Source organism: Ixodes scapularis, unplaced genomic scaffold, assembly GCF_016920785.2.
Source record: "Ixodes scapularis isolate PalLabHiFi unplaced genomic scaffold, ASM1692078v2 PGA_scaffold11__112_contigs__length_91849675, whole genome shotgun sequence".
Taxonomy (NCBI): domain Eukaryota; kingdom Metazoa; phylum Arthropoda; class Arachnida; order Ixodida; family Ixodidae; genus Ixodes; species Ixodes scapularis.
This window is the reverse complement of record NW_024609837.1, coordinates 67,882,129-67,909,212: the sequence shown is the minus strand read 5'-3', so window position 1 is coordinate 67,909,212 and position 27,084 is coordinate 67,882,129. Positions and strand designations below refer to the sequence as shown.

Genomic DNA, 27,084 nt, shown 5'->3' with positions numbered 1-27,084 from the left:
CTGCCTGCCGCTCAACTGCTCCTATTCTGAATCGCCTTCGCCAACGTCCGCTTTCTTGCCTTGGTTCTCTGGCAACAGAGTGTATTGCCTTTATTTGTGTTCTGGACACCGACTACCCGGCACCGCAACCATATACCCCTTCATTGAACATAAATGAGATAGTTCCAACGCTCAAGAGAAAACGCAATACAGCACAGGTCATTGCCCGGGTCATTACATAGGATCATATAAAGACACTGTACTTACCAGGCATGGATGCGAATATACACTGACGGCTCAGTTCTTCACAGCAGAAAGTCATCTGCCGCAGTGGTCTACCTTCTTGACCTGAATGTGTCTCATGCCAGAAAGCACAGCTTCCACGCCGCATCAACAACCGCTGAGCTGGTGGCCCTTAGGCTTGGACTTGACGCCCTGGAGAAACTTCCTTGCTGGGGGAAAGCTTTGCTTTTTACCGACTCAATATTATGAGTCGATAAGCAGCAACATTTCGGTAATCTTGATGATGCCTCTCAATATGCTTGATATATCGCACACCTTGCAAGAAACTTCCAAGCGAAGGGCTGGGAAATGCTGCAATGGTTGCCCTCACATGTAGGGACTTTTTGGGTAATGAGACGGCAGACCGCCTTGCCGCTGCGGCACACCAGCTTGGAACTTATATTACTATGGTGCCGAAAATTTAAAAAGTCAAGCTGCTAATTCATCAAGCGATAACACAGAATCATCCGGACCCACAGGTCGCTGACGGAAGACCACCCCCACGCGTCCCTTCGAAGCTACCACGTGCAAGCGCCTCCGTACTACACCGGCTTCGCACTGGCTGTGCCTCTACTGCGTCTGCCATTCATCGAATTGACGCAACGATGAGTTAAAACTGCCCTGCTTGTGTCAGTCTTGAGTATGTCGACCATCTCTTTTGAACCTGTCCGAATTACGCGTGCGAGAGAAAAATCTTCAACGAGCTACAGATCTCGGAAGGATCCCGCTCTACTACGCAAGATATTCTCCGCCCCCCCCCCCCCCCCCCCCCCCCCCCGTTCCGTTCATGACGTCGCTAGAACATTCCTTGCCTTATATTCCTGGAAGATACCTGCCTACTGGACTGCTTGTAACAGTGCCGACAATGCTGTGAATAGACATACAGTAGTGGACAAACATAATCAAGTAACTGTAACCTCATCCAAAATGCCCTCTGTCTTCCTTCTTTACCTTTTTAATCTTTTCTTTTGATCCCTCTTCCCTTATCCCTAACCTGGAACAGTCTTGCCCCCAATCAACAGTGCGACTAATAAGTTGCAGGCTTCCTTCTTTTCAACACTTCTCTCTCTCTCTCTCTCTTTACTGTATAGCGCTCGTGTCAAATTGCCCTTAGGGAAACTTTCTGCAGACGTGTTTGGAGCGTACAAATGTACGAATAAGACGCGCTTCGAACATACCTCAGGAGTCACCGCAGATAAGTCTGTCAGCGTATCGCTAGCAAACACCGCGCCCTTTGAACGATGTATGGGAAGTATGACTGCTGGCTTAGCGTTTCTGGAATTCTCGCACCAAAAGACGAGTGCCAGCAGAACGATGACGCAAGGTTCGTCTCCTCGCTGATTGCACGCGAGTGCCAGCCGCGCGTCTTGCCGAGTGGATTCGGGTTACTCTGGCGGGTCATATGACGTGAGCAAACATACGACAATGACGCGCTCTATCTTGCGCACGCGCTAAACGACAAAAACTTTTCCACGCCTTCAACGTTGTCGCCGAGTTCACGCGCTCTTTTCATGCTCTTTCTTTACTTTGGTGCGCTTTCTGGTTGAGGTCGTTCACGAGGAAGCCGCAGCGCGGCGTGAATCTCTCATCTTCTCTAGAGTTCCTGTATAGGCTCCCTACGGGAGCCAGAGTTGCGCATTTGTTTTCCCCGCGCCGCCACGCCGCTATTCGCCGAGATCCATCACGTGAAGAGCAAAGCATCCGGTAGCGTGCAAGAAAGCCATCTTTACGGTCGCTCTGCCGACGTTTCTCTTGCCCCGGCGTATGTTTCCCTGCTTTCCGCCTCCTTTTCCTCCTCTCCCGTTTGCCATGCGCGGCGGCGCGCGCGGCGCCGCTATTCGCCAAATTTAGTCACGTGAGGAGCAAAGCATCCAGCTCATGCGGGAAAGCCAGTGCTACGGCCACGCGCCGAGGCTGAATGCGCAACTCTGCTACCGTAGGTAGCTATACAGGAACTCTAATCTTCTCCCTTCCGTTATGTCTCCCTTCCTGAGTTATGACGAAGTTGCCATGGCGTCAGATACGGCGGCGCACCCATCGCACCTTGCTCGACGCCGCATCACATTCTGTGTTACCGCTGCCTTTGCTGGGAGAAAGGGACGATCGCTTTTAGAACACAAAATATGTTATGTAGCCGGCATCTAAATACGGTTCCTGGCACCTAACCTTTCCGGTTTCGCACTTCTGTGACGAAACACAAGCACACGAAGCCTCCTTCAGCACTGAGCTCGCACTCCGGTCCTCGCTGATAGGACGTGAGCCCCGGCCGAACGCTTCCACAAGACTGTAGCATACCTGCGCCCCGCGCTGGGCTGGCACCCTGCACGAAATCCAGGACTACGGCGTCATTAAGGCCTTTCTCTAACATATCATTTGCTGTCTGTGTTACATTTGCTGCGCGCTAAATTTAGCTCAAGTAGATGCGAAGTTACTCCCGAGGGTCATGTAATCAAACAGAGCGGCGCTCTAATCATATCGGACGCTAAACGGGCGAGGTCCGAGATTTCAAGTCCCTGCGTCTGCTTCCCTGATCCGAAAAAGGAACGATTTTTTTTAGGCAGTAGGTCCGTTGCAAAAAGTTGAGATCAGGACTGGCTGTCCGCGGAGCCGAAGGGAACGCCGGTCTGTGCAGCACCGGTGGTAGCAGATAGGGGATTACAGAGGAGACGAAGGCATGCGACCGAAGGCAGGCGACCAAGTGTGATACCCTCTCTCTCCCTCTCTTTTTCTCACTCTCTTCAGTGCCACGTGGTAGACGCCGCGGGGGGAGAGAGGAGCGTACAGGACTTTGCGCTCTTTTGGAATGTTTTGCCAAAGACCAAGGGCAAAGCGGACAGCCTGACGTGCCCTTACTCCCCCCCCCCCCCCCCCCCCCCATTCCTAATCAAACGTTATACTCTTCAAAGAGCCGGTGTGCAATAAAAGCACGAATATACAAAGACGAATATCCATAAATGTTAAGGCACGTAGGTCAACACTCTTAGCGCGAACAAGTGATCCCATGGGTTTTCTGCGTTTCTTTGAAGTTTGAGAACCAGATGAAGCATCCCTGGTGGCCGCCATTTCTTGGACCAGAAGTGCGTGATTGAATCCGCATCGTCGCCGAGCGCTGACACAGATTGCGTGCCCAAGTAACGACGGAATTGGATAATACACTACTTGCAAAACTCCCTGCTTGCAACGCTGTACTCGGTGCATTATGGGACCTCTTTGGCCATGGACAGGAGTGGCATGGTTTGGATTTCGATCGCCCCGTTGACGAAGTTGTGCATCCCAGCACTGCGTGAGGATAAGGTCGGTGCTCCCGTGCAATGCACCTCTTCATCTTCGTGAGAGCCCCCGTTGAAACACGGACCTCCGGCGGCCGTAAGGACCTGCCTAGACTTAGCGAGGAGTAGGAGCAAGGCCTGGCGGGTCATACCTTTCTGGAGGCCCAACTGACTACAACTCCAGAGTGCACAATGACCCTCTCGGGTCACGGATCATTTAAGAAGCCTACGACATTGGGGCGATGGAACAAAATGATCGGCCCAGTATAATTCTTTTTCCTTTCTTAACCTGCACATAAACTCTGTTACATAGAAAGCCTCCCCTCTCCCCCTTCCCCCCCCCCCCCCCGCCAAAAAAAAAAAGTGAATAAGCATTCTATTCGTATTGGTAAGTAACACCATAAATTTAAGGAAGGTCATTTATTTCAAAATTTATGCGCAGTATTTGGTCGTGACGGGATGTCGTGAATTAGGGTTCGCAAATCTAAACCGAAACGGTGGCCAAGATGTACCCAAGATGCTTTGCGCGGCACTACGCCACGATGATGGCTTTGATTTTGCAAGAGGTCTATCGCCGCAGCGTCCACTAGAAGATACGCGCGTTTGAAAACGGTCTATTGAAATGCTGTCATCAAAACAGCTCGTGTGGTGGAACGCCTTCATTTGGGGCATTAACTGAGTGGCAACAGTTGATATCCGCGAGTACACTTCGGAATTAAATGCAAAGAAACACCTTTGTTGTGTTCGCGTTAAAGGGACCGTGCAACGATGTTTACTAGAAATGTTTTTTCGCATTAGACGAGCTCACTGGTACTAGCGAAACCCAACTATAGTCGCACGTAACGCCACTGACAAGAAACTCCCTTGTTGCAGTGCAATTTCAAATAAGCGGTGCAACGATATTCAATAGGAATGTTTTTCACTTTACACGACCTCACTGACACCAGTGGGACTCAAGGATACTCGCACGCAACGCCACTGGCCAAGAAAACTCCTTCATTGCGGTGTAATTTCAAGGACAAAAACGATTATATTCATTCAATCCCTCCTTTGCGAAACTTGATGACGTAACGTGGGGATCGCAGCATACCCCAATGACGATATTTGAATGCGGTTCATAGATTGGACCCAATAATTGCATGGGCACTCAATTTGGGCTCGTAATAATTACTAGCTCGAGAAGCATTCGAGTAGTGCCCCGTGTCCAATCGCTGCAGCGACGACAATAGCCGAGCCATAACAATGTCTGGAACTCAACGCGTGTCCTGTGCTTTGCCAACACCAGCGCGTGGCTATGATCAACATTGGCGGCATATAATCGGCTCCAGATCACGTGGCCGCTTGTCCTGGCTGCGAGTTGAAGGGGTGAACGCTGCTCGTTTTACAGCGCAGCTCTTAGGGGCCCGTTTCCGGCTTGAGCGGCGTCGGCGTAACCGCGAGGTCACGTGACTACCCCCAAGGTCACGTGACCCCCCCCCCCCCCCGAGGTCACGTGACCCCCCGAGGTTACGTGGCCCCCCAGGTCACGTGACCCCCCCCCCCCCGAGGTCACGCGGTCACGTGACCCCCCTGGGGTCACCTGACCTCAAGGAGTCGCCTATCCCTCAGTACGCTTCCACCCTCCTCCTCAAGAGCTGCGCTCTAATCCGGCGTTACAGGGAATTGTAAACGGCTTTCATTTTGTTTTTTTAATCTTTTTCTGGGACTTGTATTGCGTGAGGTGAAAAACGAACACGTGTTTCATAAGTCATTAACGTCAGGGACCTGTCCTAAGCGGTATTTGCGCAAAGTACGAAAATTGTTGCATCGCCCCTTTAAAGGAGTCATGAAACGATTTCCCTACTTCTTGCTCCTTAGCTTTAATCCTCAACTCAAATTCAAATTGTAAAATCACGTCTTCGTGACATTCTTGGGCACCGGTGCGATTACTCCTAGCTTCCACCGTGCTTTTTATGCACACCATATAACTTGCCATTCTCCAGTGACGATAAGTTCCGTCAGGGCACTCATTGGCCATGAACGCGAATCCGAATATTCGTCGACGGATTGATTGTTGACGAGCGCATACGTCCGAGTGACGCAGTTCTCGTGTCCAATTCGTAAGCTGGGCTCGGCTGACGTTAGGTTGGCACCGCTCACGCGCCTCGGGAACCGCGGATGTATCATAGTGAAAAGGCGGAGAGCTTTCGAAGGAAAAAAGGTACAAAATAGTCCGCTATATTTTCAAATGTTCGTACCAAAAAGCTGGCTTTTGACTTTCTGCCCTCTTTCTTTTGGCTAACTAAACAATATGCGATTAGTAAAGTCCCAATTTAAAATCAATCATCCCAGCCCAAAATTCGTTTCATGGCCCCTTTAAGGACAAAAGCAAGCGTTTTCTTTCTGCGTCTCCTTCGCAAAACTTGATGACGTAACTGGGGACGGTATTTGAATGCGGCTTATGCACTGGACCCGAGCATTGCGTGAGCACTAGATTTGGGCTCGAGGTAATAAATAGCTCGATTAGCATTTGAGTAGTAGCCCGTATCCATTCGTTGCAATGTCGACAATAGCCGAATCATAACAATGTCTGGAACTCAGCTCGTGTCATGTGCTTTGGCAACCCCAGCGCGTGGCTATAATCAACATTGGCGGCATATAGACGCTTTACACACGCGCCAAATTACACCCGCCATTGCTGACCTCTTGTCTTACCGAGATGCCGAGCAACTGAAACGGTAGTTGACGATCCTCTACAAAGGCAGATGCTTTAGAAAAGGACACAGTTGAATCTAATATGGCAATAACCTGGCCTGCTATGGTAATGATGAAATGAAATAAACGGAATAAGAGAAAACAAAAACTGAAGGTCAGTTATGGCGGCGTCCAGGCACAGCTGCTGCAAAGCGTCTATAATCGGCTCCAGCCCACGTGGCTGCTTGTTACTTTTTTCTGCGACTTCGATTGCGTGTGGTGAATAACAATCGCCTGTTTCGTAGGTCATTGACGTCGGGGATTCGATCTAAACGGTGGTTAGCGAAATACAAAAATCATTGCATTGCCCCTTTAAGGGTGCCGCACAGTGTGCGCTAAAAACATTGTCATTAGGAAGTTTTAGAATAGCGCACGCTAAAGCTTTGCGTGCGCAAAGAATAGCGTCGTCGCCACTGCGCATGCTCCGAACGCAAGCCAGATTTTGCGCTTTGCGTGCGCAATTTTAGCGTGCGCTATTTCTCGGAAATAGCGTGCGTACGCAAAGATTCTTTGCGCTTCTTCAAGGAGGATTCGTGATGAGAAGTTGGCTAAAGCCAAGACGAGCAGAGTTGAAAAAAAATGGCGGCTTCCAGGATTATGTCAGCGGCTGCTTTGGCGACGTCGTGAGTGCGACGTCGGCGGCATCCTCGCGGCTGCGATTTTCAATACGGGACGGCATTGTACTCGGTTTGCCAACGATCACCGACAGCTTGGTGCTTGTGACGCGCGAACAATTCTCGGCGAAGGTACGATGTGCGAAGGTCAGTACACGAGACCTCTCTTGCCGAGGCGACGCAAGCGGACACGACCGGTCAACCGCTCGCTTCGCATTCTCACGTTTAAACAAATCTAAAATAATACTCTGGACCAAAAAACTTTTTTTTTCTTAAGTTACAGCATTTCGTGGGTGAAATAAAAATTGTGACTGTGTCTTGGTGGCGTCGCAGGTGCGAGACGCTTGGGCTTTTGCGTCGCGACGGAGAAACGCTATTCTAAAACTCTCTCGCGTCGGGTGCGCTAATACAAGCGCTAAATTTAACGCTAGCGTGCGCTAAAATTGCGCACGTTATTCTAAAACTCTCTATTGAGTTTTATATTCATGAGGCATTACACGAAAGCAGTTACGGTAAAATAATGCGACGGCTGAAATTATCGTTTCAAACATCGCTTTTTAAAATGTCGCGGATGGAAAATGATAGACAAACGTAAAACTAAGATTAAAGGTTCAATCGGGGAACGTCTGCCCGAAACAAAATAAAGAGTGAGCGTCGAGAAAGCAGCAGCGAGCGTCCAAGTGTCGGCGTGACAGCCGGGAGAGAGTCTCTCGGCTGTCACGAGCGCGAGTGTCTCTCAGCAAGGCCACGCTTGCCTCGTCATCTTCTACACGCGGTATCTCGAACATTCGTCCTTGAATGCTCGAGCTTCTAGCATTCTGGCTAAAGGTAAACGCGAATTTAGTTGAATTATAGAGTAGCGTTCCCTCTAATCTGTGCATGCGGCAATATATATGTTCTCTGACGGAGTAAGAACGGCATGGCGTCTCTTTCACTGTCCGGCCTCCTGCACAGGCTCGTCGCCCTTCGCCGTGCTTTGACTTCGCGTGCATGCTCGAGACTCATGGGGCGACGAAGCTTTATTGAAAATGGGAAGCTCGGGCTGGAGGCGGGAGAGCTTAAGGACCTCCCTTCAGTTCTTAATCTGTCGGTGACTATGATTGATAGCATTTTGTTGCGTTGCTTTTTTTAAAACAGGGTGACAGCTGGTATATAGATATTTCGATTGTGACTCATTCAAAGGATTATATTGTTTTTAAATTACGAAAAATATGCAATGTGCTGAATCGGCGGGAGAACAGTTAAAATCTTTAAAAAATGCAAGAGTTCTTAAAGTGACTCATAAAAATATTGAAACTTAAAGGTTGCGATCTTTGTAACGAATTCAATGTATTTGTAAAAACATGTTACACTAGCTGGATCGTGCTGACAGAGATCAGGAGGAGCAGAATGTGTTGTGAAGGGGGGAAATTAGGGAAATGATGTATGTCTGCATATAAGGTCACGTGACCTCGCGATATCAAACGACTGTATTGCCAGATAGCTTCATGGTGTCGTGTCACGTCGCAATCACGTGACCTCAGGATGTCACGTGACGTCATATCACGTGATGTCATGTCGCCTCACTAACGTGACACTATGATTTCATGTTACGTGACGCTGCCATTGACATCAGGGTGTCTGGCACGCCACGTCTTCATGTGAGGCCAGGGTGGGTGTTTCGTGAGTTAAGATGTCACATAATGTCACAGTCCTTCATGATGGTTTTTAAGACGGCTCTTCATGACAATTTTCGAGTGGAATTCGGCTAATAAAACACATTTTGTGTTACTGTACTTACCCAGTTGTCCATTCACAGGAGGAAATCCCCTGTCGCTGGGAAAGCTGGACGGCACCGATATGTGGGCACCCTTGTCCCTCGGATACGCGTCCCCGCGCTACGAGATCCTGTACAACATCGATCCGATCAACAACAATTCGGCTCTTCGTTACACCAACTACAAGCTGGTCCTCGGTATAACCGAAGACGGGCAGTACGACCCGCGGTTCCTGACCACAGGAGGCTCGCGTCCCTATGACGACCTGGACCTCCTGATGGTCCAGTCCACAGCGGCCAGGGTTCTGAGGGACCTTCGCAACAAGGGAGACCTCCAGTTTCCCGACCAGTGGCGGGAGAAGGCGACGCTCGACTGCGGCAACAAGGTGCCCAAGAACTTCGTGTCCCTGGCTCCACCGTACTTGTTCGACCTGGCCAGCGACCCCTGCGAGATCAAAAACATTGCCAGTTTGCAGGCAGGGGTGAGCGTTTGTTGAGCGGGGAGTTGTTTACATGCATGTATGGTGCCTGAAACATGTCTCCGACTGGTGTGTTTACCGCGTCCAGAAAAGTGGTCTCTCGATTTCCGCCTGATGACGTCATAGAAGTTCCACGCTGTCGTCCGTCGCGATCCTGGCGGTGTCACAGCACCGGAGGTGAATGTTGCAGACGCCTGTTCTGGCTGCAGGTCGCTCTACAGTTTGAATCCACGGAAGCTTCGGCAGTCAGCAGTTGGGACGCTGCGACGACAGCGACACTCGCGTTTGCTTGTGCTTTTTGCCGGAACTTTTACCGCCGCCTACCAGGATCGCGACATCCGACAACCTGACACTCCGACTTTTGTGACGTCATTTGTTGCCACTTGGGGACCTCTTTTGATGCATAGGCTGAATGGGACGCTAAACACACCAGTCGGAGACGCGTTCTAGGCGCCGCTGTACGAACCCGCGTCTGCCCACACCAGGGGTGGGCACTGCGCTTGTGTAGGAAACGTATTTGTGTGAGGTGAATCGTTTACTGGTGCTCCATGCCGACAGCAGCGCCACCACAGCGGCGTCGAGTGGGAGCCACGTGTTGGTGTATTCGCGGCGAGAAGTTTCGGTGTCACCATCTAGCGAAATCCCTGCACAACCCAAAGTGAGGACTCTTCCGAAGCTCCCGACGCCGCTGCCGCTTCTCAGATCCGAATACGCTTTCTTTCAACCTCGATGTCTAGCTAGTAACTTCATTTTGTCATTTTTGTTTTTATAACGTGCTTTTGCATTCATGGCGGAAGATTACACACTTTTTGTCTGGCAGGCCTTCATTCCAGGCTTGAGTGATGCTAACTTAAAACTTTTTTTTGTGTGCAAAGCACGATGAAGAAGCTAATTTTTATTTTACTAATGTTTTGAATTTAAGTTTCTTTTAAACGTTAATTCACAGTTTTGGGAGAGTTCCTTGTCCCACTTCTTTGAAAACAATCAACGGCATCACTCTTGTTCTGTTTTCCTCCCTTGTGACAAAAGGACTAGTTCCCTGTCCCGATTTTGCATCTTTAAAAAATCAATTGCCGTCAGGCACCGATACACATCTTGGACTTTACCAAGCTTAGTAATATCAGAAACAGCATCACGTTTATTATTTTGGTGATAACATAAAAGAAGTGAATGCTCCCATCACATATAGCGTGAATGACAATGAACCTTTACAGAGTTAATGCGAAAAAAAATTGCATTCTGAAGAGACGCGCAATTTAAAATGCCAACGTGAATTGAAAAACACACAAATACACAAAGACACACACACACACACACGAAAAACAAAAGAACATACAGTTCGCCATTTCGGCTTCTTTTAATCTTGATCCTGTTGCACAGTAAAGGATTCTTACAGCCAGACAAAGACATATTTTAACAGCCATCACATTTATTGACATCGACTCATAAACGCGCAAATAATTCCATTAAAAAAACCGCATCTCCACGTGGTGAATGATGTTGATTGGGGCGAAGCTCTGGCGGTGCTTGTCTGCGTAGACGCTGAGCCGCAGCATGCCGAGCCTTTCGTTCGTTTTCATCCATGTCACGCTGTGGTCAAATGCTCAAATGCGTATATAACCACGTTCCATACCACACATTCTCTTTCTGACAGGAATGAAAACGAACGAAAGGCTCGGCATGCTGCGGCTCAGCGTCTACGCAGACGAGCACCACCAAAGCTTCGCCCCAATCAACATCATTCACCACGTGGAGATGCGATTGTTTTTTTGTTGCTTTTTTTTTTTTTTGCTTTTTTTGCCCTACACGAGCACGGGAGCACATGCTCACGTGCTCGTGAGCCTAAAAACAAGCTACAGTAACAACACAACGGCCGGGGACTCTTCAGGCCATTCCTCCATCTATGAAAACCCATTTTCACCTCAACCAAAAAGCACGTTTTACGCATTGTTCATACGTGACACGAAGTAGTTCTTACGAGATTTGGTTGTCGGAGGAAAAAACGAGGCTTTTTGCGTGTACGTCTTGATAAGATAACATTTATCTCATCCAAAATTCGCGTACACATATCTTCATTATCAACATGAGGGGGAAATTAGCAATGCTCAGCGAGGAGCAGGACTTTTTTTACTACGGTTCTTGAGGTGAAAACCAGCATAGTAGTGTTGAAAGTGTTCAGAAGATTGGGCGGGGTAGGGGGCGGGGGGGGGGGGGGGGGGGGGGGGGGAGGGGGGGGTTAGGGTATAATATTGTTTACTGGAAATGATTGATTTTCATGTACCCCTCTCTGTTCTTACACCCCTGCCCCATCATCTAAGCACAAGACAATACAGGTCGCGTCATAACCTGCCCTAGTTTCTTTTCTTTTTGTCAGTAAAAATATTTAATTCGAAAAACATTATCGCAAGGATTTTCTTCTTTATAGGGGAGGGCTGATGTGTTTGGGGATTTACCTGAATTTTGGGTGGGTGAAAGATTTATAAAAGGGTCGAACCCCCCCCCCCCCCCCCTCCCCCCTCTGGTCTTCGCTCTGACACTTGTTTTTTGTATTGCATTTTTCACGCGGGCTAGCAGGTTCCCGCTCATTTTATATTTCTGAGCAACTGACTCGCTGACTGGCTCAGTTACAATAAACGTAACCCCCCCCCCCCCCCCTCCACAATAAAAAAAAAAAAGAACCGGGCCCATTCCATTCCCATTCCATTCCGGGCAATAGGCATCTAATTCCATTCCCAATCCACTCCTCTCAACGTTGCCGCCGTTCCATTCCCATTCCATTCCGGGGTCGCGAATATGTGGAATGATTCCGGAATCATTCCAACTCTGGAGTGGCAACTCCGCAACACTAGTATGCATGGGTACATCAAGATGGCGCTGCAACTGCTTACGTATGCGTTTGCGTTCCGCTGAATTAAAAGCGCAGGTTTAACGCGCTCCGCAGCGTTCCGCTGAATTAAAAGCGCAGGTTTAACGCGCTCCGCAGCGTTCTGCTATCGGCGACGTGCGCGATCGAAAGCGTCGCTGTGGTCGGCCTTCCGCGATTGGCCGAATGCTGACTATGACGTCAACAAAGGATTTCTCATCGACGGAAATAGGAGGAATGGAAGAACTTCAATTTCGACGGTGTTGGTAGTGTTGCTTTAAGAGCGCAATGATTTCAAGCTTCCACCATGCTCCTTACAAACACCATTGAGCTTGTTGTTCGCAAGGTAATGACGTCACGAAAGGTAACTATAGGAGGGCGCCACTAAATTATCTCGCCGCATATCTGTGTGCGCGAATGCTGAGCGCGTCTTGGCGGCGAGTTTCCACAGTTCTTTTGCAACGTGCATTCCGCACCATCAAGAGTGGCGGTCTTAGCAGCCTATTGATATGAGCTCGTTCTGAGCATGCGCTATAAACAGCACCCACAAATATGGTGTCCAGTGTATACCCCCTAGACTTCCTTTCAGCGTAAGTTCAGACGCAGCCAATGCTAAAAGTGCGAGCTGCACGCTTTCAGCGTCTCTGCCAAGCACGCGCCTACGTGCGGTGCACGCGCTGTTCAGGGCCACATGCTCGCGCTCGCGGCATCGTCTGCGGCTGGACGTAAGCTGAAACGAAGTCTAAAGCCTGGTTCAGACAGTTGCGTTTACCTGCGTTTGACTGTGTTGCGGCTGCGAGAAACCAGGACATCTCTGCTGCTTCTATCGGGTGCCAAGATGGTTCCTTGAATTGGATTCCACGCTTCACACGAAGCGCGGTTGTGCCTGTGACTCGCTTTCGGTTCTTGACGCAACGCCGTCATACGCACTCAAACGCAAGTGTCTGAACCGGCCTTTAAGGCTGCGGTCCCACGGCAGCCATCTTGAACAAGGCGTTAGTTCAACCAATAGATGGCGACACGCACCCGTGGGGTGTAAAGCCCCTCGATATGTTTTCGTTTGTCTTTGCAAGTAGCGCCAAATGCCCGAGCGCACATGGCCCAGGTCTCGAGCGGCCCTTGGAAGCAAATGGCGGCGCAGCACTGAAATGAGCGGCCCTTGGAAGCTAATGACGGCGGAGCACCCGCTCGTGGCACGTGTCTTGCGCATTTCCACAACAATGATTGGCGGTACTTGTAAGAACACCTTTATTAAGGGGCTTTAGTGGGGTGGCCGAAGCATTGGTTCACAGTGGGATGGCTCGAGCACCATCACGTTCCCCTCGTGGCCTTGCTCGCGCCGCTGCCAGCTGTGCTCAGCTAGCTCAAGTAGCGTGGCCAGGCAAACGGATGTATGCGAGAATGTCAGGCTAGGTATAAATTGTTCTCTGATATAGGGAGATGCGTTTCGGCGGTTGTAACGGGATTTCGCAATAAATCTTACCAAGAAAGAATCAAATGTTGATTGACGTGTCAATATTCTATCAATGAAACTTTCCTCTGCAGGAATGCACGCTCAGTAGACTCAATCTTCCAAGACACCAGTGGAAGCGGACGTCAAGTAAACTGCTTCGCGATTTACGGTACTTACCTCACCATTTTAATGACGACTAAAAAAAGGTCACGAAATATTATGTTTCACGGGATCCGGAAGATGTTGTCAAGGTTCCCAGAAAACAAACGCCGTTGCAATATTTTTGGAAGTAACGACACACATAATGTTGTAAGTACAGCTTAGGAGGATTATGATGAAAACCATCAGAAGAAATAGGAAGGCGTTTATTTGCAATGAAGATGCTATGAATGAACGGCGTTTAGCGACGGCAATTTATGAGCGTGCGGGAATTCATAAGTTGACGTGATTGCTAACTATGGACATGCGGACAATGAAGACCAGTTTTGTCGGGAGATGGTGTTGCGGTGATGACCTGATATCGGACGACTCATGGCAGACGAACAAGCAAGTTTCTTCTCAGCAAATGGTAAGTGTCCAGTGTCAAGCACAACACGTGGCTACCGACGTTGTCGACGTTTCGAACACTTACCGCTTTCGACAAAAGTCCTGGCACATGGGCTAACTTTGCGGAAAGACTCGAAGTCTTTCTTGAGTCCAACGCCATCATGAACAGTAACAGAAAACGATCCACTATTCAGTCGGTGTGTGGCGAAACGTATCCACATCTGCGGAGTCATGGGCGATGCGTACTCTAAGTGGCTGGAAGTTTACACGATGCCTGCCACGTCGTCCAAACACGTCACTGACGTTCTACGGCCTCTTTTACCTACTTTTGCCCTACCGAAAATACTTTTCTCTGATAACGCACCAAATCTTGCTTTAAATAAAATAAACAAGTTTTTGAAGAAAACAAACCGGCATGAGGCATCACATTAGTGCACCAAACCATCCTGCAACCAACGGGCAAGCAGAACAGATGGTGTGCGAAACGAAAAAAAGCCCTTTTGAAGCTTACGGAAGAAGCAGTTCAGTGAAAAATCGCCAGGCTCCTTTTTCTTATCTTTCGCCTCATACTCCTTCGCGGTTTAAGTATGCTTCAAGAACCTTTTGGAACGGGGACACTTTACGTCAACGAGGCCATTTGTTCCAAGTAGTCAATCAGGGAATGCTGCTAGAAATCCGTCCCTCATATTAACGAATAAGCCGCACTTCTGCACAGTGCAGTTTTCCTGTTCCACGTACAGTTGTAAAGCAGCATCCTCATTGATTCTACCATATACTGTTGCGGGTGAAGAAAGTCTTTGGGTACACGATACTTGAAACAAGTCTGGCACTGTACGTTGTGGTTCGACACCCACTAATGTCGTCGTCCTTATAGAGACTCATCATTTAATCATTACCTCCTCACCTCATATTGCTCTTCATCAACAGTAAGTACAATAGGCTACCAGTATATTACAATCCAAGAATTGAAAAATTTAGTCGTTCAGTCCTTCAACAAGTTTATTATTTATATAATGTTATTACGTTACATTACCTCGAGACAATCGACGTCCATCGTAGATCTTCAAATACTTATACCTGTATATAAATTAGACGCACAAAGTGTGTGTGTGTGTGTGCAGGGTGTCGAACCGGAACCGAACCGAACCGAAAACCGGAACAGAACCGTTATTTTTAGCCGAACCGGAACTGAACCGAACCGAAATCTTCGCCGCCATCTTGGAACTGAATCGGAACGGAACCGGAAAAAAATATAACGGTAACCGGTTCAAAACGGTTCACGGTGATTTTTTTTTTTTGTTAGTATTACAAATTTATTATTTGGGAATAAAAAATTGGCACGTGAATTCCTCCAAGTATTGATCAAATCGTCATATACAGAATTCCAATGTATAATAAATCCTGGTTTTTTGCGGCGCTTTCTTATTGGCACTATGAATAGCCATGTGTCACATCGTCACGTGACGTCATAATGTCAAGACATGCTGTCAAGTAATGTCACATCACGTGACCCCGTGACGTCACGTGACTTACCGCGTAAAGTCGATTCAAATTGAGGACGTCGCTAGATCTATTAACGTTGTTGATACCGTGACGTCACATGACATCACAACTTCGCACTGAGAGTCCCGTGACACCATGATGTACCCGATTGTCATGATCCCGAGTCAAATGCTCTGGTTCATGACAACCAGTATCGCCAAACATTCGGGTAACGGCTCGTGTTCAACTCAAAGATTATGATGGGCCCGAGTCCCACTAGAGCTAGAAGCAGAAGCAAACGAAAGCGACAAGCCTCAGACACATGCAGCATGTTCGCAATGGTACCTTTATACGGCTTTGAGTTGTTCGGTGCTCGCGAAGTTAGCAGGAGTGTTTACAAGCCTGCAAATGGTACCATCGTGTGCATGATACTCGTGTTTGAGCATAGCCTTCTTTATTCTACAAAGCCTGTCAAATCGCGAAATACTCTGGTTTAAGGCTAGCCGCTGTCGTTTGTTTCTGTTTGTCGCTTTAGTGGGGCTCGGGCAGTGGCGTACCAACTTGTTTTTGAGTGGGGGGGCAAACCCGACCCTCTTCCCCCCCCCTTAATCGAAAATTCGGCGCAACTTTTGCCGAAGTTTTCTAAAGATGTGGCAATGATTCGGCAAAATTACAACGTTACCAGACTTAACATTGATATTTTGTTTTTTCTTACGAAAAAATTTTTGCTTCTTCTTCTTAAAATAAATACAACTTGTAGTGCCTATTGAAACAGTTATGATTAAATAAGGTGATATTCTACAAGATAATTGTATCGATGTCGCTTTTGTGTGTTTACTGGCAATTTTAGTGTATGCTTGCAGAAAGTGGCGTTACAACGAGGTTGGGTAGTAGCCGGAGCAGTCACGAATCACACTACGAGAGTTTTGATTTTGAGGCTTCATCAGCGCACGCCTGCAAGTGTGTTTACATTGTTAAAATAAAGACAATCACTGCGTTCTTACTTTCTCTGGGAGTCACCGTTTCGTGCGCGAAAACGGATGCAACGGTTGTTTAGCCTTCACCAGAAGAGATAACAATACTGTAAATATGCATGTTTTTCGATTTGAGTCACTTGACGTCAGCTTTGCATGAAAGTGCGCGTTCCATATTCGCAACGTGCCGTTTTTAACCTTTAAATTCCGGTTTCTGGTGTTAGGACACACACGGACGTTTAGGAAGATGGGGAGAGTTAGGAATGTCGGATGTGCAACGTCGAGCATGATAGTTCTGTGTTTAACGACTACTTTTCATCAGTGTTTACTAACGAGTGCTTGGACTTCGTCCCCACTCTCCCTGAAGAGCTTTACGAGCGCATGCATCCTATTAACGTTAACTCCGCTGGTATTAAAACATTGATTGATAAACTAAAACTTACTTCGTCCGCTGGAACCGATAACATCAACCCTAAAATTTAAAAGAAACACCCGTGTTATTTCTAGTGAGTATTTGAAACTCATCTTCATTCAGTCCTCATCTCAAAGCTGCCTTCCATCTGACCAAAAGGTGGGAAGGGTAATTCCCAGTGTTTAAACAGGGCAGCCGCTCTTCCGCATCTAATTATCGCCCTAATTCATTGACTTCAATTTCTTGCAAACTACTTGAGCATATCCTCTACTCCAATATCATGAGGCACCTATCATCCCATTTCTTTTCTTTAAACAGCAACACGGTTTTCAAAAGGTACTTTCCTGCGAAACGCAACTCTGCGACTTCATCCATGACTTGCACACTAACCTTGAATGTCACGTCCAAACTGACGCAGTTTTTTGTTTTTGTTTTTTTTCCAAAGCGTTTGGCCGTGTCCTCCATCAACGCCTTCTTTCTAAGCTATCATCTTTCTGCCTCGACCAATAACCGTTTGCATGGATTCGTGACTTTCTTTTTTCCCGTGTACAGGTCACGTCCATGATGATCATGAATCTTCCTTAATAAATGTATCCCCTGGTGTTTCCCTGGGGCTCGTACTTGGGCCCTTACTCTTTTTAATATTTATTAACGACATTCCCATTGGGATTTCTTTAAAAAAACGCTTTTTCGCCGACGACTGCGTCATCCATAACAAAGTAACTTGTGTGCAAAATAATAACCAGCTTCAGGAAGATCTAGATAAAATTAACAATTGGTGCAAAGAGTGGATTATGTCACCAAACAAGTATAAACGCAAACTAATCCACTTCACCAAGAAAAAAAAACACTCTGTCATTTAATTACTTCTTGGACTCCGATCTGATTGAGACCGCTACTGTGTATAAATACCTTGGTGTAAGACTAACATCTGACCTTCCCTGGAATAACCACATTGAAGTCATTACCGCCGATTCATCTGGAACTCTTGGACTAAGGAGACGTAACTTAAAAAATCGCTCCACCCTTTGTCCCTAAGCTAACCTTTAACACGTACGTCAGACCAAAAATAGAATATGCTTCAACCATCTGGAATACCCATCGACTGTACCTCATCAATACGCTGTAGAGGCAGTTCAGAACAGAGCTGCTCGCTTCATTTCATCCACTTATGACTTTTCTTTCAGTGTCTCGGCGCTAAAAACTGAACTAACCATGTCCTCTTTGCAACTTCGCAGGAAAGTCTCTCATCTGTGCCTTATTCACAAAATCTACTACCACATTCCCGACCTCAAAACCACTTTGTTATTACCCCTCGACCGAACATCATCTCGCCTCAACAACGTCTGCACCATCAAACACACTTCTGGCTCTACGAACGCTTTCAATTGGTCATTCCTTTCTCAAGCCATCAGCCATTGGAACAGTCCCCCATCCTCCATTGTCACCATCTTGGACCCTGCTGATTTCTCCTCTGCAGTAAAACTACACCTTTCTTGGCCCATGTGATGGTGTGCGGGGCTAGGCAGATCAGTGAAAACACTTACGCAGAGCGCTGGCCAGGCCAGACTTGTACGTAGTTCAACTACTTTACTCAAGTTACTGTAGTTTAACTACTTTTCTGGATAGTTTAGTAACTTTTAATTACATTTCTATTCTAGTAATCAGTAGTTTACTTTAACTACTTTTCCGAGTGACTTCCACTCAAATTACAAATTACTTTCTAATTTTAGTGGTTGTTTTGCCTATCAACACAGAAAAGATGTCGGAAGGTCAGCTGATATTTGCAGAGGGGGAAGCATGCGTAGTAGAAAAGGGGGGGATGGGATTAAAGAAAGTGATCTAGATAGTCCAAAAAACCCCAAAATTTTAACGAGCCCCCCCACTGCAACAACACTGCTACGAGGCGCGGGGAGCGAACAGACACGACGCAAGAGAGGTCGAGTAACTGTGGGATTAGCTCCGAATAGTGGCGTTTCTTTGTATTCCGAAGCTCAAGGAGACTTGACGGATTTGAAGAAAGAGCTTGTCCCCGCTTCTCTCCAATGTAGGAATTCTCGCCCACTACAGGAGGTGCACACACTGCTCCTTTTACGGTGCAGGCGATAGAACCCCTAACAACGACGCTCACGCCGGATGGGCTGCTCGTGTATCACTCGAAGCGCGTTAACCCACCCCCGCGCCTGCGTTCACGCCGCTTCGCGGTGACGGTGTGCGGCTGGTAATTACAAATCTATTAACCCACCTGGCCCCCCCACCCCCCGTACACACCGCTTTGCGGCGTCCGGTCGGCAACCCAAGCCCCGCTGCCCCCCCTGCACTTCCATAAATAGAGTCGATACGATTTAGTTTAGCGATGTTTCGTCAACAACATTCGTTTTTTTAGTGTTAATGGTAAAAAAGAAATGTAAATATCGCCAAATGCCTCGACAAAACAAAATGTTCGAGAAAAAAAATAAAAAGAAGTAAGCCGGCCCACACCATAAATAGAACCCGGGTCTGACACGTATGAGGCAGACATCTCACCACTAAGTTACGCTACCTCTTCGGAAACTCGCATTGCATCCGCTGTCTATGTTGACGGCGGCAGCGCCTATCTCCAAGCAAGCAAGCAAAACTTTATTTTGTGTAAGGGCCTACGTCCTGGTCTGGACGGCCCGTCCGGCCCATGTCTCGCGGATGGATTCCGTAAGGTTACCGTGTAGCCTTGTTCGTGGAGCAAGGCTTTACGAACCAGCCAATCCGGCGTGCGTGAGCACCGTTGCTAGGGTTTGTATCGCCTGCGCGTTAAAAATATGCCCGCGCGGGTCGGGGGGCAGTGCCCTTGGTATTCCTTGGGCGCCGCCGGCCTGTGTCTGCTCTGCCCAGTGGCGGCCGTTTCAGGGGGGGCAAAACGCATGCCTTGCCCCCCCACTCTGAGAACTGGGGGGGCAAGTGCCCCCCTTGCCCCCCCGGTTGGTACGTCCATGGGCTCGGGCCCCATTATAGCCCAACTAAAGCTATATCTGAAGATTAGCCCATGCTTCGCTTTGCCAACCCTGCTTATGGCTATGATAAACACTGACGCTGCATATATTAGGATCAGATCACGTGGCTGATAGTTCTAATTGCGAGTTGAGGAGGGGAAAGCTGTTTCATTTCTTTCTTTCGACTGTCTCTCATTTCTCGGAGGAACAAACTAATGGATGCTTTTGCAAGTTATCAACGTCAGGGATTACAACTTGGTGGTATTTATTGAACGGAAGGTAAAAAAAAAATGCTGCACGGCCCATTTTACATGTATGCACACCACTGAGGCTCCCAAACATGTTTTCGTTATTGCTGAACTGCCTCAGAAAGTTGTACCGAGAATAGAAGTGTTAAAGGGTCTAAATGTGACGTATTAGTCCGACGTTACATGGTGAGGGATAGCTGAAAAGAAAGATCCTAGTGGTCTCACGGGGATAGCCAAACGTTGGCAGCCGCTCTAAGTCTCGCAGGAGTGTCGTTCTCAAGTTCTCCAAGTTTCGACCGCCCTGTATTTTGTTTAACCTTCACAGTTTGGTGCAAAGTAAAAGCAAGGAAGAATTACTGTTAACGAGTGACACAAATATAATTGTCGAGTGAACACCACTCAATACGGAGCAGGCAATCCCTGAGGAATAAAAAGTATCTTGAGGAGCAACTAAAAAAAAGGGAGTGGGGAGGGGGGTAGTTTTAAAGCATACTGTGTCGTAAAGATTCCTCTGCCGCGCACCTTCGGCGCAGACTAGAAAGCGTGGCCTGGAAACGATAGTGACAGATGGGTAGTTGGTACAACTTTTATTTGTAAAAACACTCTTGCCAGAAAGCACGTGTTCGCCGCGCCAGATACTCGCGCCGTGTCTAACGACGATGCACCAACAAGAAAAATGTGTGCCTCTCAAATACATAGCTTGCACTGAGCGCGAAAATTTTGCAGCGTGCATTTTGCCCCATCGGATTTTATATTCTCAGCAAGAACAACTCGCAATGACAACCAGTATCTAGTGCGATTACGTCACGTGCAAACCATGTTAAATACTTCAGCTTTCTGGTGAAGTGCGACGTTCGCAACACTAGCAGTAGACGTCCAAGGTGTAAAGTTGTGTAGTATTTATAGCAGTCTCGCGAGGATATACGGCAGCCTAATGAAATGTTGCAGCACATGACTGATAAAGAACAGAGTCGTGAAGTAAGGTTCCAAAACAAGTGCACGTAAAACCTAAGATAACATTAGTAGTATCTCGCGACGTTTCGAGCTGAGGCAAGCTGATGCCCAAAAGTGACTTATATTAGGATTCTAAAAATCTTCATTTGCCCTGCGAGGAATCTATGTTTAATTAGGAATATCATTTTATGCATTTCTATGCATCTCTTTTTGCAGTAAAGCGTTGTGTAAGGGATTTTTTAGAAAAAATTGCGTGTCATCTCCTTATTTCTGCACATTTCGTGTATTTGCCTTGCGATATATCATGTGACCACAGTGTTTTTGGAATACCCTGCAACCCAGTATTTTACACTCCAAAACAGCTAACAAATGCACGTTGCCGAAGACTCAACAGCTGGCGTTATGTGAACTTCATAAAGTCAAATTTATCGATGATAATACAAATATACTTAATTCCTGTCTGAAGATTTGGCAGCATAAATAGAAGATCCTCACCTCAAAGATATATAAGTAAATGCACTTTTAAATTATCTGAAAGATGTTCTGCAAATCTTTTTCGGCGCTTTTATCCTCTATAGACACGTTATAGGTGATTTGGAAAAGCTTTAAATAATATTGTTGTTTTTTTTATTTTGAAGCTAATTTAAATAACTATATGTGTTCCTCACGCATATATAACTTCTCAAATATATAGAAGTTTATTATTGCGTTTTTTATGTGTTTTTATTATCGCCTTTTTTTACTGGAACGAATGATGGAACTATCACGATTGCACACTTAAAGGGGTACTCCGCCGATTTTTGAGCTACCTCAACTAACTATATTTTCTGACTCCCAGGCCTTTACCCTTTCTGGAATGCTATTTAATATCGTGAAATTCATAATAGTTATTGCGAAATCGGCAAATGAAAATGATGCAAAAACAGACATTCAAATATACCCGCCCTTTTCAGGGCCGTGACGCCAGTGGAAGTTCAGCTTGCCAGTCGGGCGAGCAGTTTAAAAAATAGAATATGCCAATTATTTGTTCCGTGCTGGAGCGCGGGGACTGGAGCGAGCTTCCAAGGCATTCATTTGACACCATGAAACTGCTTCAAATCAGTTGGGAACAAATTCTACAGTCCAAAGAGTGAAACCCTGCACTTCCAATGACGTCACTTTTTCATTGTTGCCAGTAGAGACTTTCAGTTTGAAAAACACGGTGAGGACCAAAATTGTAAATTCAATAACTTCGTGAAAAAAAATTATTTTGACCTAATATTTGGGATACTATTTTGGCGATGTTGTTTGGCGAGTTTAGCAAAATTTCAAGCAAATCGGGGACCATGAAGAAATCGGCGGAGTACCCCTTTAAAGGGTACTCCGCCGATGAGTGGATTCTGAGATCCGACGATCTCAGAATCCACTCAAGTGGATTCTGAGATCGTCTATTTATTGTCATAACTCAATCTGCGGGCTCTAAGGATCCTAAAAATCCCAAAATTACATTCAAGGGCGGCCGATTTCCCTATTAAAAATCCAATCAAAGATCGCTGTTCTGCGCCTAGGCACACGCCGTCAGGGGCGCTGTCGGACGGGAAGGCAGCAGGGAAGGGCGTGCGCCATCCAATCACGAGTGACGGCTTCCCGGCGGATTGATCCTTCGAACCGGCGTAGTGATCTTCCGAATGTGCGCGTATTTGATGGATTCTCGTTGGGACTCATTTTGTTTACTTCGGGTCTTGCGTCGTGCGGAGATGGACCTGCCAAATCTAACACCGTTGGAGGTGGAAATTCTTCGGCGGACGGCAGATATCAGCTCAATCTCCTACGACGCCACTCCTACGCGCGACGCCGATGCCTCGAACGCGACGGACTCGGACGACAGTTCGCGATGCTCAATGTCGACACCGGAGGAAGACGACGAAACCGACGACGCAACCCAGCGGCTTGGGAACACCAACTGGTAGGTGATGAGCTGTTTATTATACCTCTCATATGTATAGCTGATGCTGGTTTTCTGTTTTAAGGTGCCAATGCAGTTGCTGCGTGCCGATGGAAACCGTCGCAGAGTGTGTCTGCTGCCGTGACTACCCGGCCGCCGTTCGCAAGCAGCAGGGCCGGCAGAGCTGCGTGACAAGCCACCCGGATTTCGAGGGGCTGTGCCTCGATCCGGGTGTGCTACAGCTGGCCTTGTTGAACATGCGCCACTATGGTGAAAGAAACATGGGGGAAACCTCGAACGAGTGAGTACAACTTCGTGTTAAGGCCCGTTCACACATTTGCGTTCGGAGCGACCACTATGCTTACGAACGAATGCAACCGGTTGGAACGACGAGTTACCATAGCAACGAAGCGCCAAACGGTCGTTTCGTTCGTGTTCGTTCGCAACGCAAGGAGTTGAGCCGGGCTGAACTTTTTCGTTACGTTCGGGAACGACGGGAGCGACAGACCAATCACAGGTCGAGGAGAGCTCGGTCGCGCGCGTTGCATGCCGGTCGTGCCAGGCTCCTTCTATTTGCAAACATGGCGTCGGCGGTGATCGTCGACATGGACGGCACGGTGAACGTTCATCGTTCCCAGTAAAAGCGCTATCCTTGACTGTGAATTTTCGTCGTGCGTCGTTATGATAACCCAGCACGTACTAGAAGGGAAGATCCACCTACTCGTGCGGCGATCTCGTGGCGGCACTCTCAAGACAGCAGAAACGCCCGTGCCGTCGTGTTTGTTTACTTCGACTACAGTGGTGCTTTCTTAGCATTTGCGTCCTCGAACATCACCCGGATTTCTTTTTTGGCGCATTTCATGCGTGTGCTCAAGTTCAAGGTATTACTGGTGCGTACCGTATAAAGGATGCGAGTTTTCACGCGTTTTCATCACCCGAGAAAGGTGATTAGTGTTAACAATTCTGAACGCTCGCAACGCCTATCTGATCACGAAATTATATTTCTGCGTTGCTATATCGCTGCTAAAATTACATCGTCTTTTGTGATCGTAGAAAAGGCGAGTGGCGAGATTTGTACTGTTGACAAAGTCGTGTATTAAAGTCATGATCGTGCAAGACGGCGTACTGCATCGTTTCTTTTTTTTTTTTTTTTTAATGCGCTACCCTGCGAGCGTATCCTGAAAAAATAAATAAATAAAGTTTAGGTCATAAAAGACAGTCTGTCTATTTTCTGTTACGCAAGTGAGTGGCAGAGCGTCCCCTTCTTTTTAGAGGCACCGCTGAAACAGCTGACGGCGGCGGAGAGGCGGTCGCCGTGCTGCCGACCCGCTGCGCTTGGGTACTGTGGTTGCAGGAGCGTACGCGCGGCGCAGAGCGGTCGTTCCCGTCGCTCTGGTCACAACAGACGCAGTCGTAGATAACGGGTTCGTTGCAGATGTCAGAACCAGCCTTTACACAGCTATTGTAGCGCACAGCAGATCTTCGTGACTGTCCGCCATAGCCCAAACCTCCGGCTGCTCCGGTGAGGAGTCTGAGGACCTCGCGTCGGGCACGAAATCGTCCGCCATGTTTGTAAGCGTAGCTGGGTTGCATACTATTGGGTAGGAGCAAGAGTTGAAGCTCGTTTCTCATTGGCTGTTGCTTCGTATGATTGCATGCGGTTGCATGTGTGTGTACACGTCGCGCACAGTTGTCGTTGAAGTCGCAGCGGTTGCATTCGTTCGTAAGCATAGTGGTCGCTCCGAACGCAAGTGTGTGAACGGGCCTTTACCGGTCGCGAAACTTGCTGTTCTGCCTCGGCCCCCGTTTTTCTTGCGTACGCATTGAAGCGGCGTGATAGCTTTGAATAGAAATCATCATTAGCGTTCAACTGCTTTTGAATGTTTTTCGCTTTGCGTGTCTGCTTTTTTCTTGTTCGCCGTGCGTTTTTGGTTCCATGCCCATGCCTCCCAAGCCGCGGGCCAAGGATAAGGACGGGTAGCTTTTTGACAGCGCCTATCCTCCCGGCAGCTGGGAGAACAATTTTTCGAAAATCTACCGACGATCGCCTCCCATTGGTTGTCTGAAATCATACAACTGCCGGTAGAATGCTGATTTTCTTGTTCTTCCAACATCTCATGGAAACACGTTTCATGGACAACTTTTCCTGGACACGTATTGTCGACGCTGACGTTTCATCGACACTCGTTACGCGAATTGCACGTTGTAGGGACACTTCATCGCGCGTGTATCCCTCGGGCCAGTGTTAAACCCCCCCTCTTCGTCTCCGCTTTCCCTTGGCGACAGTCAATGGTCCGATGGGAGTCAACTGCCGGTTGAATTCCGGGGAAATTATTCTTCTGGCTGCCGGGAGAATAGATGTTACGTGGCTTTATAGACTGACATGGAGTCAGAGTTGGACTACTGTCTCTCGTCGGTTCTTGAGGCTGCTCAAGTAGTCAGACATTGCAAGGAAAACGTAGTCAACTATTCAAACGCAAAAAAATACAAGGGGAGTCACACAGACGCCGGCAACATCGCATTTCAATGGTTTGTTTATGTGCAAAGGCGAGCTTCTTGCCCACACTCCATTGCGCATGCGCGGCGCCGGTGGCGTCTGCTAGGGGCGCTCCAGTTTGTTTATAAAGATGAGTTGGTGTATAGTTAGTTGTGCCGATCATTTGTTTGTTTGCAAATACATCACATGCACAGCGAAAGGAAACATAAAAGAGAACCATAATATATGATGGTTTTTGCGGGGAAACAATCACAAGAGAGGTGTAGATTTCAGAGTAGCGAATATTGCTTATTACATCTGATTAGTCTCGTCATTGCCTCAGGTGTATGGCTGGTGGGTGTTCCTTACATTCAATAAATGTGGACATTGTCTCAGGCGCTTCCGGTTCGCTGCCTATAGGCAGCGTGTGCTTTGGCTGTGGCGGAGACTTGGGCAGAAGAACAGGCGACCACTGCCCTCCTGCATGGTCAAGGCAATTAGAGGTCACTTTGCCAGCGACACCTACTCCGAATTTCGGTACCCCTCCCTTTAAAAAAATAAAAGCGCTAAATAATGCATTGCCCAGCAGTCGTTCTTCGCCCAAATGTAATGTTAGGCGTTAGAACCAGATGACAACTTATTTTTGTCCAGTTCAATGTCATTACCGATTTTCATGTTTCAGCGAGAACATCGGGAGTTTTCATTGGCTGCCATCTTCTTGGCGCCTTTGAGCACTTACTGCTATTCGGTGAACCTTGCTTTGAGAACGGGAAGTGGGAGCCTCGGGAAGAAGATCCTCTTCCTTATCGTTCTCGCGGCGAGATAAGCTGCGAGCCACGCGCTTTCCACGACGGAGCCGCGTCGCCGCGTGGGCACATCACTCCCGCGTAACAAGGCGAGGAGAAAACGTAGTTCGCTCTTTTTCAAACAATAATAGCTGTATTACGTCACCTACAGCCAAAGACTTGACGTTGTTGTCAAAATATAATGTGCATGTGCCTAAAAAGAGCAATAATAATAACTTTAGCAATCTTTTCGCAGTTCGCTATTTCTATTGGTCGAATTCTATGGAGGTGGTGGAGTCACGGGATGGACCCCGCAAGATGATATAGTGCCTGTGTATTTCTATTGCTGTGAGTTTACTAGGGCGCCTTGCCATTTAGAACTGGTCATTTTTATTGACTGAAGCCCAACGAACAATATGCTTCCAAAAACAAGCTTCTCCAAAAAGCACTTGAGTGCCCCTTTAAACTCTCAGAAAGTGTCCAATTAAGTAGCTTCCGAATTGAGTAGAGCATGAAATCCCACTTCGTTCTATTTGACAAAAATCATCAATTAGAGAGGGTGATGCTTATTTGCAAATTAAATTGACCGGCATTTTGTCAAGAGCAAACCTCAGAACCAGGCTATGCCAGTTTATCCAATATAGAAAATGTTCGCATGGGTAAGCACTGTTTTAGGTCAGATTCGATCTCAGTACGAAGGTGCTCATAGGTTAGAGTGAACAATTTCAGCCACTCCTTTTTGCATGATTCGTCGCCCGCATCATGGTGCTGAGAGCAAACAATGCTAGTTAGAAAAAACGAGCATTGCGATTGTCGCTTAGTGTTTTTATAAAATATAGAGTGGAAGGACTTGTCCCGTGACTTTCGTGACATCTTTAAAATTATATTG

At 47.6% G+C, this 27,084-nt stretch overlaps 1 protein-coding gene across 1 annotated transcript in view; it reads left to right on the top strand.

Moving 5' to 3' along the window:
* The window catches only part of LOC115314897 (arylsulfatase B-like), a 126,729-nt gene that overhangs the window by 90,385 nt on the left and 9,260 nt on the right, over positions 1–27,084 (top strand). Inside the window, exon 8 of the mRNA XM_040208290.1 lies at positions 8,676–9,115. Within this exon, the coding sequence (XP_040064224.1) occupies positions 8,676–9,115 (440 nt within the window). The remainder of the gene's footprint in view (positions 1–8,675; positions 9,116–27,084) is intronic.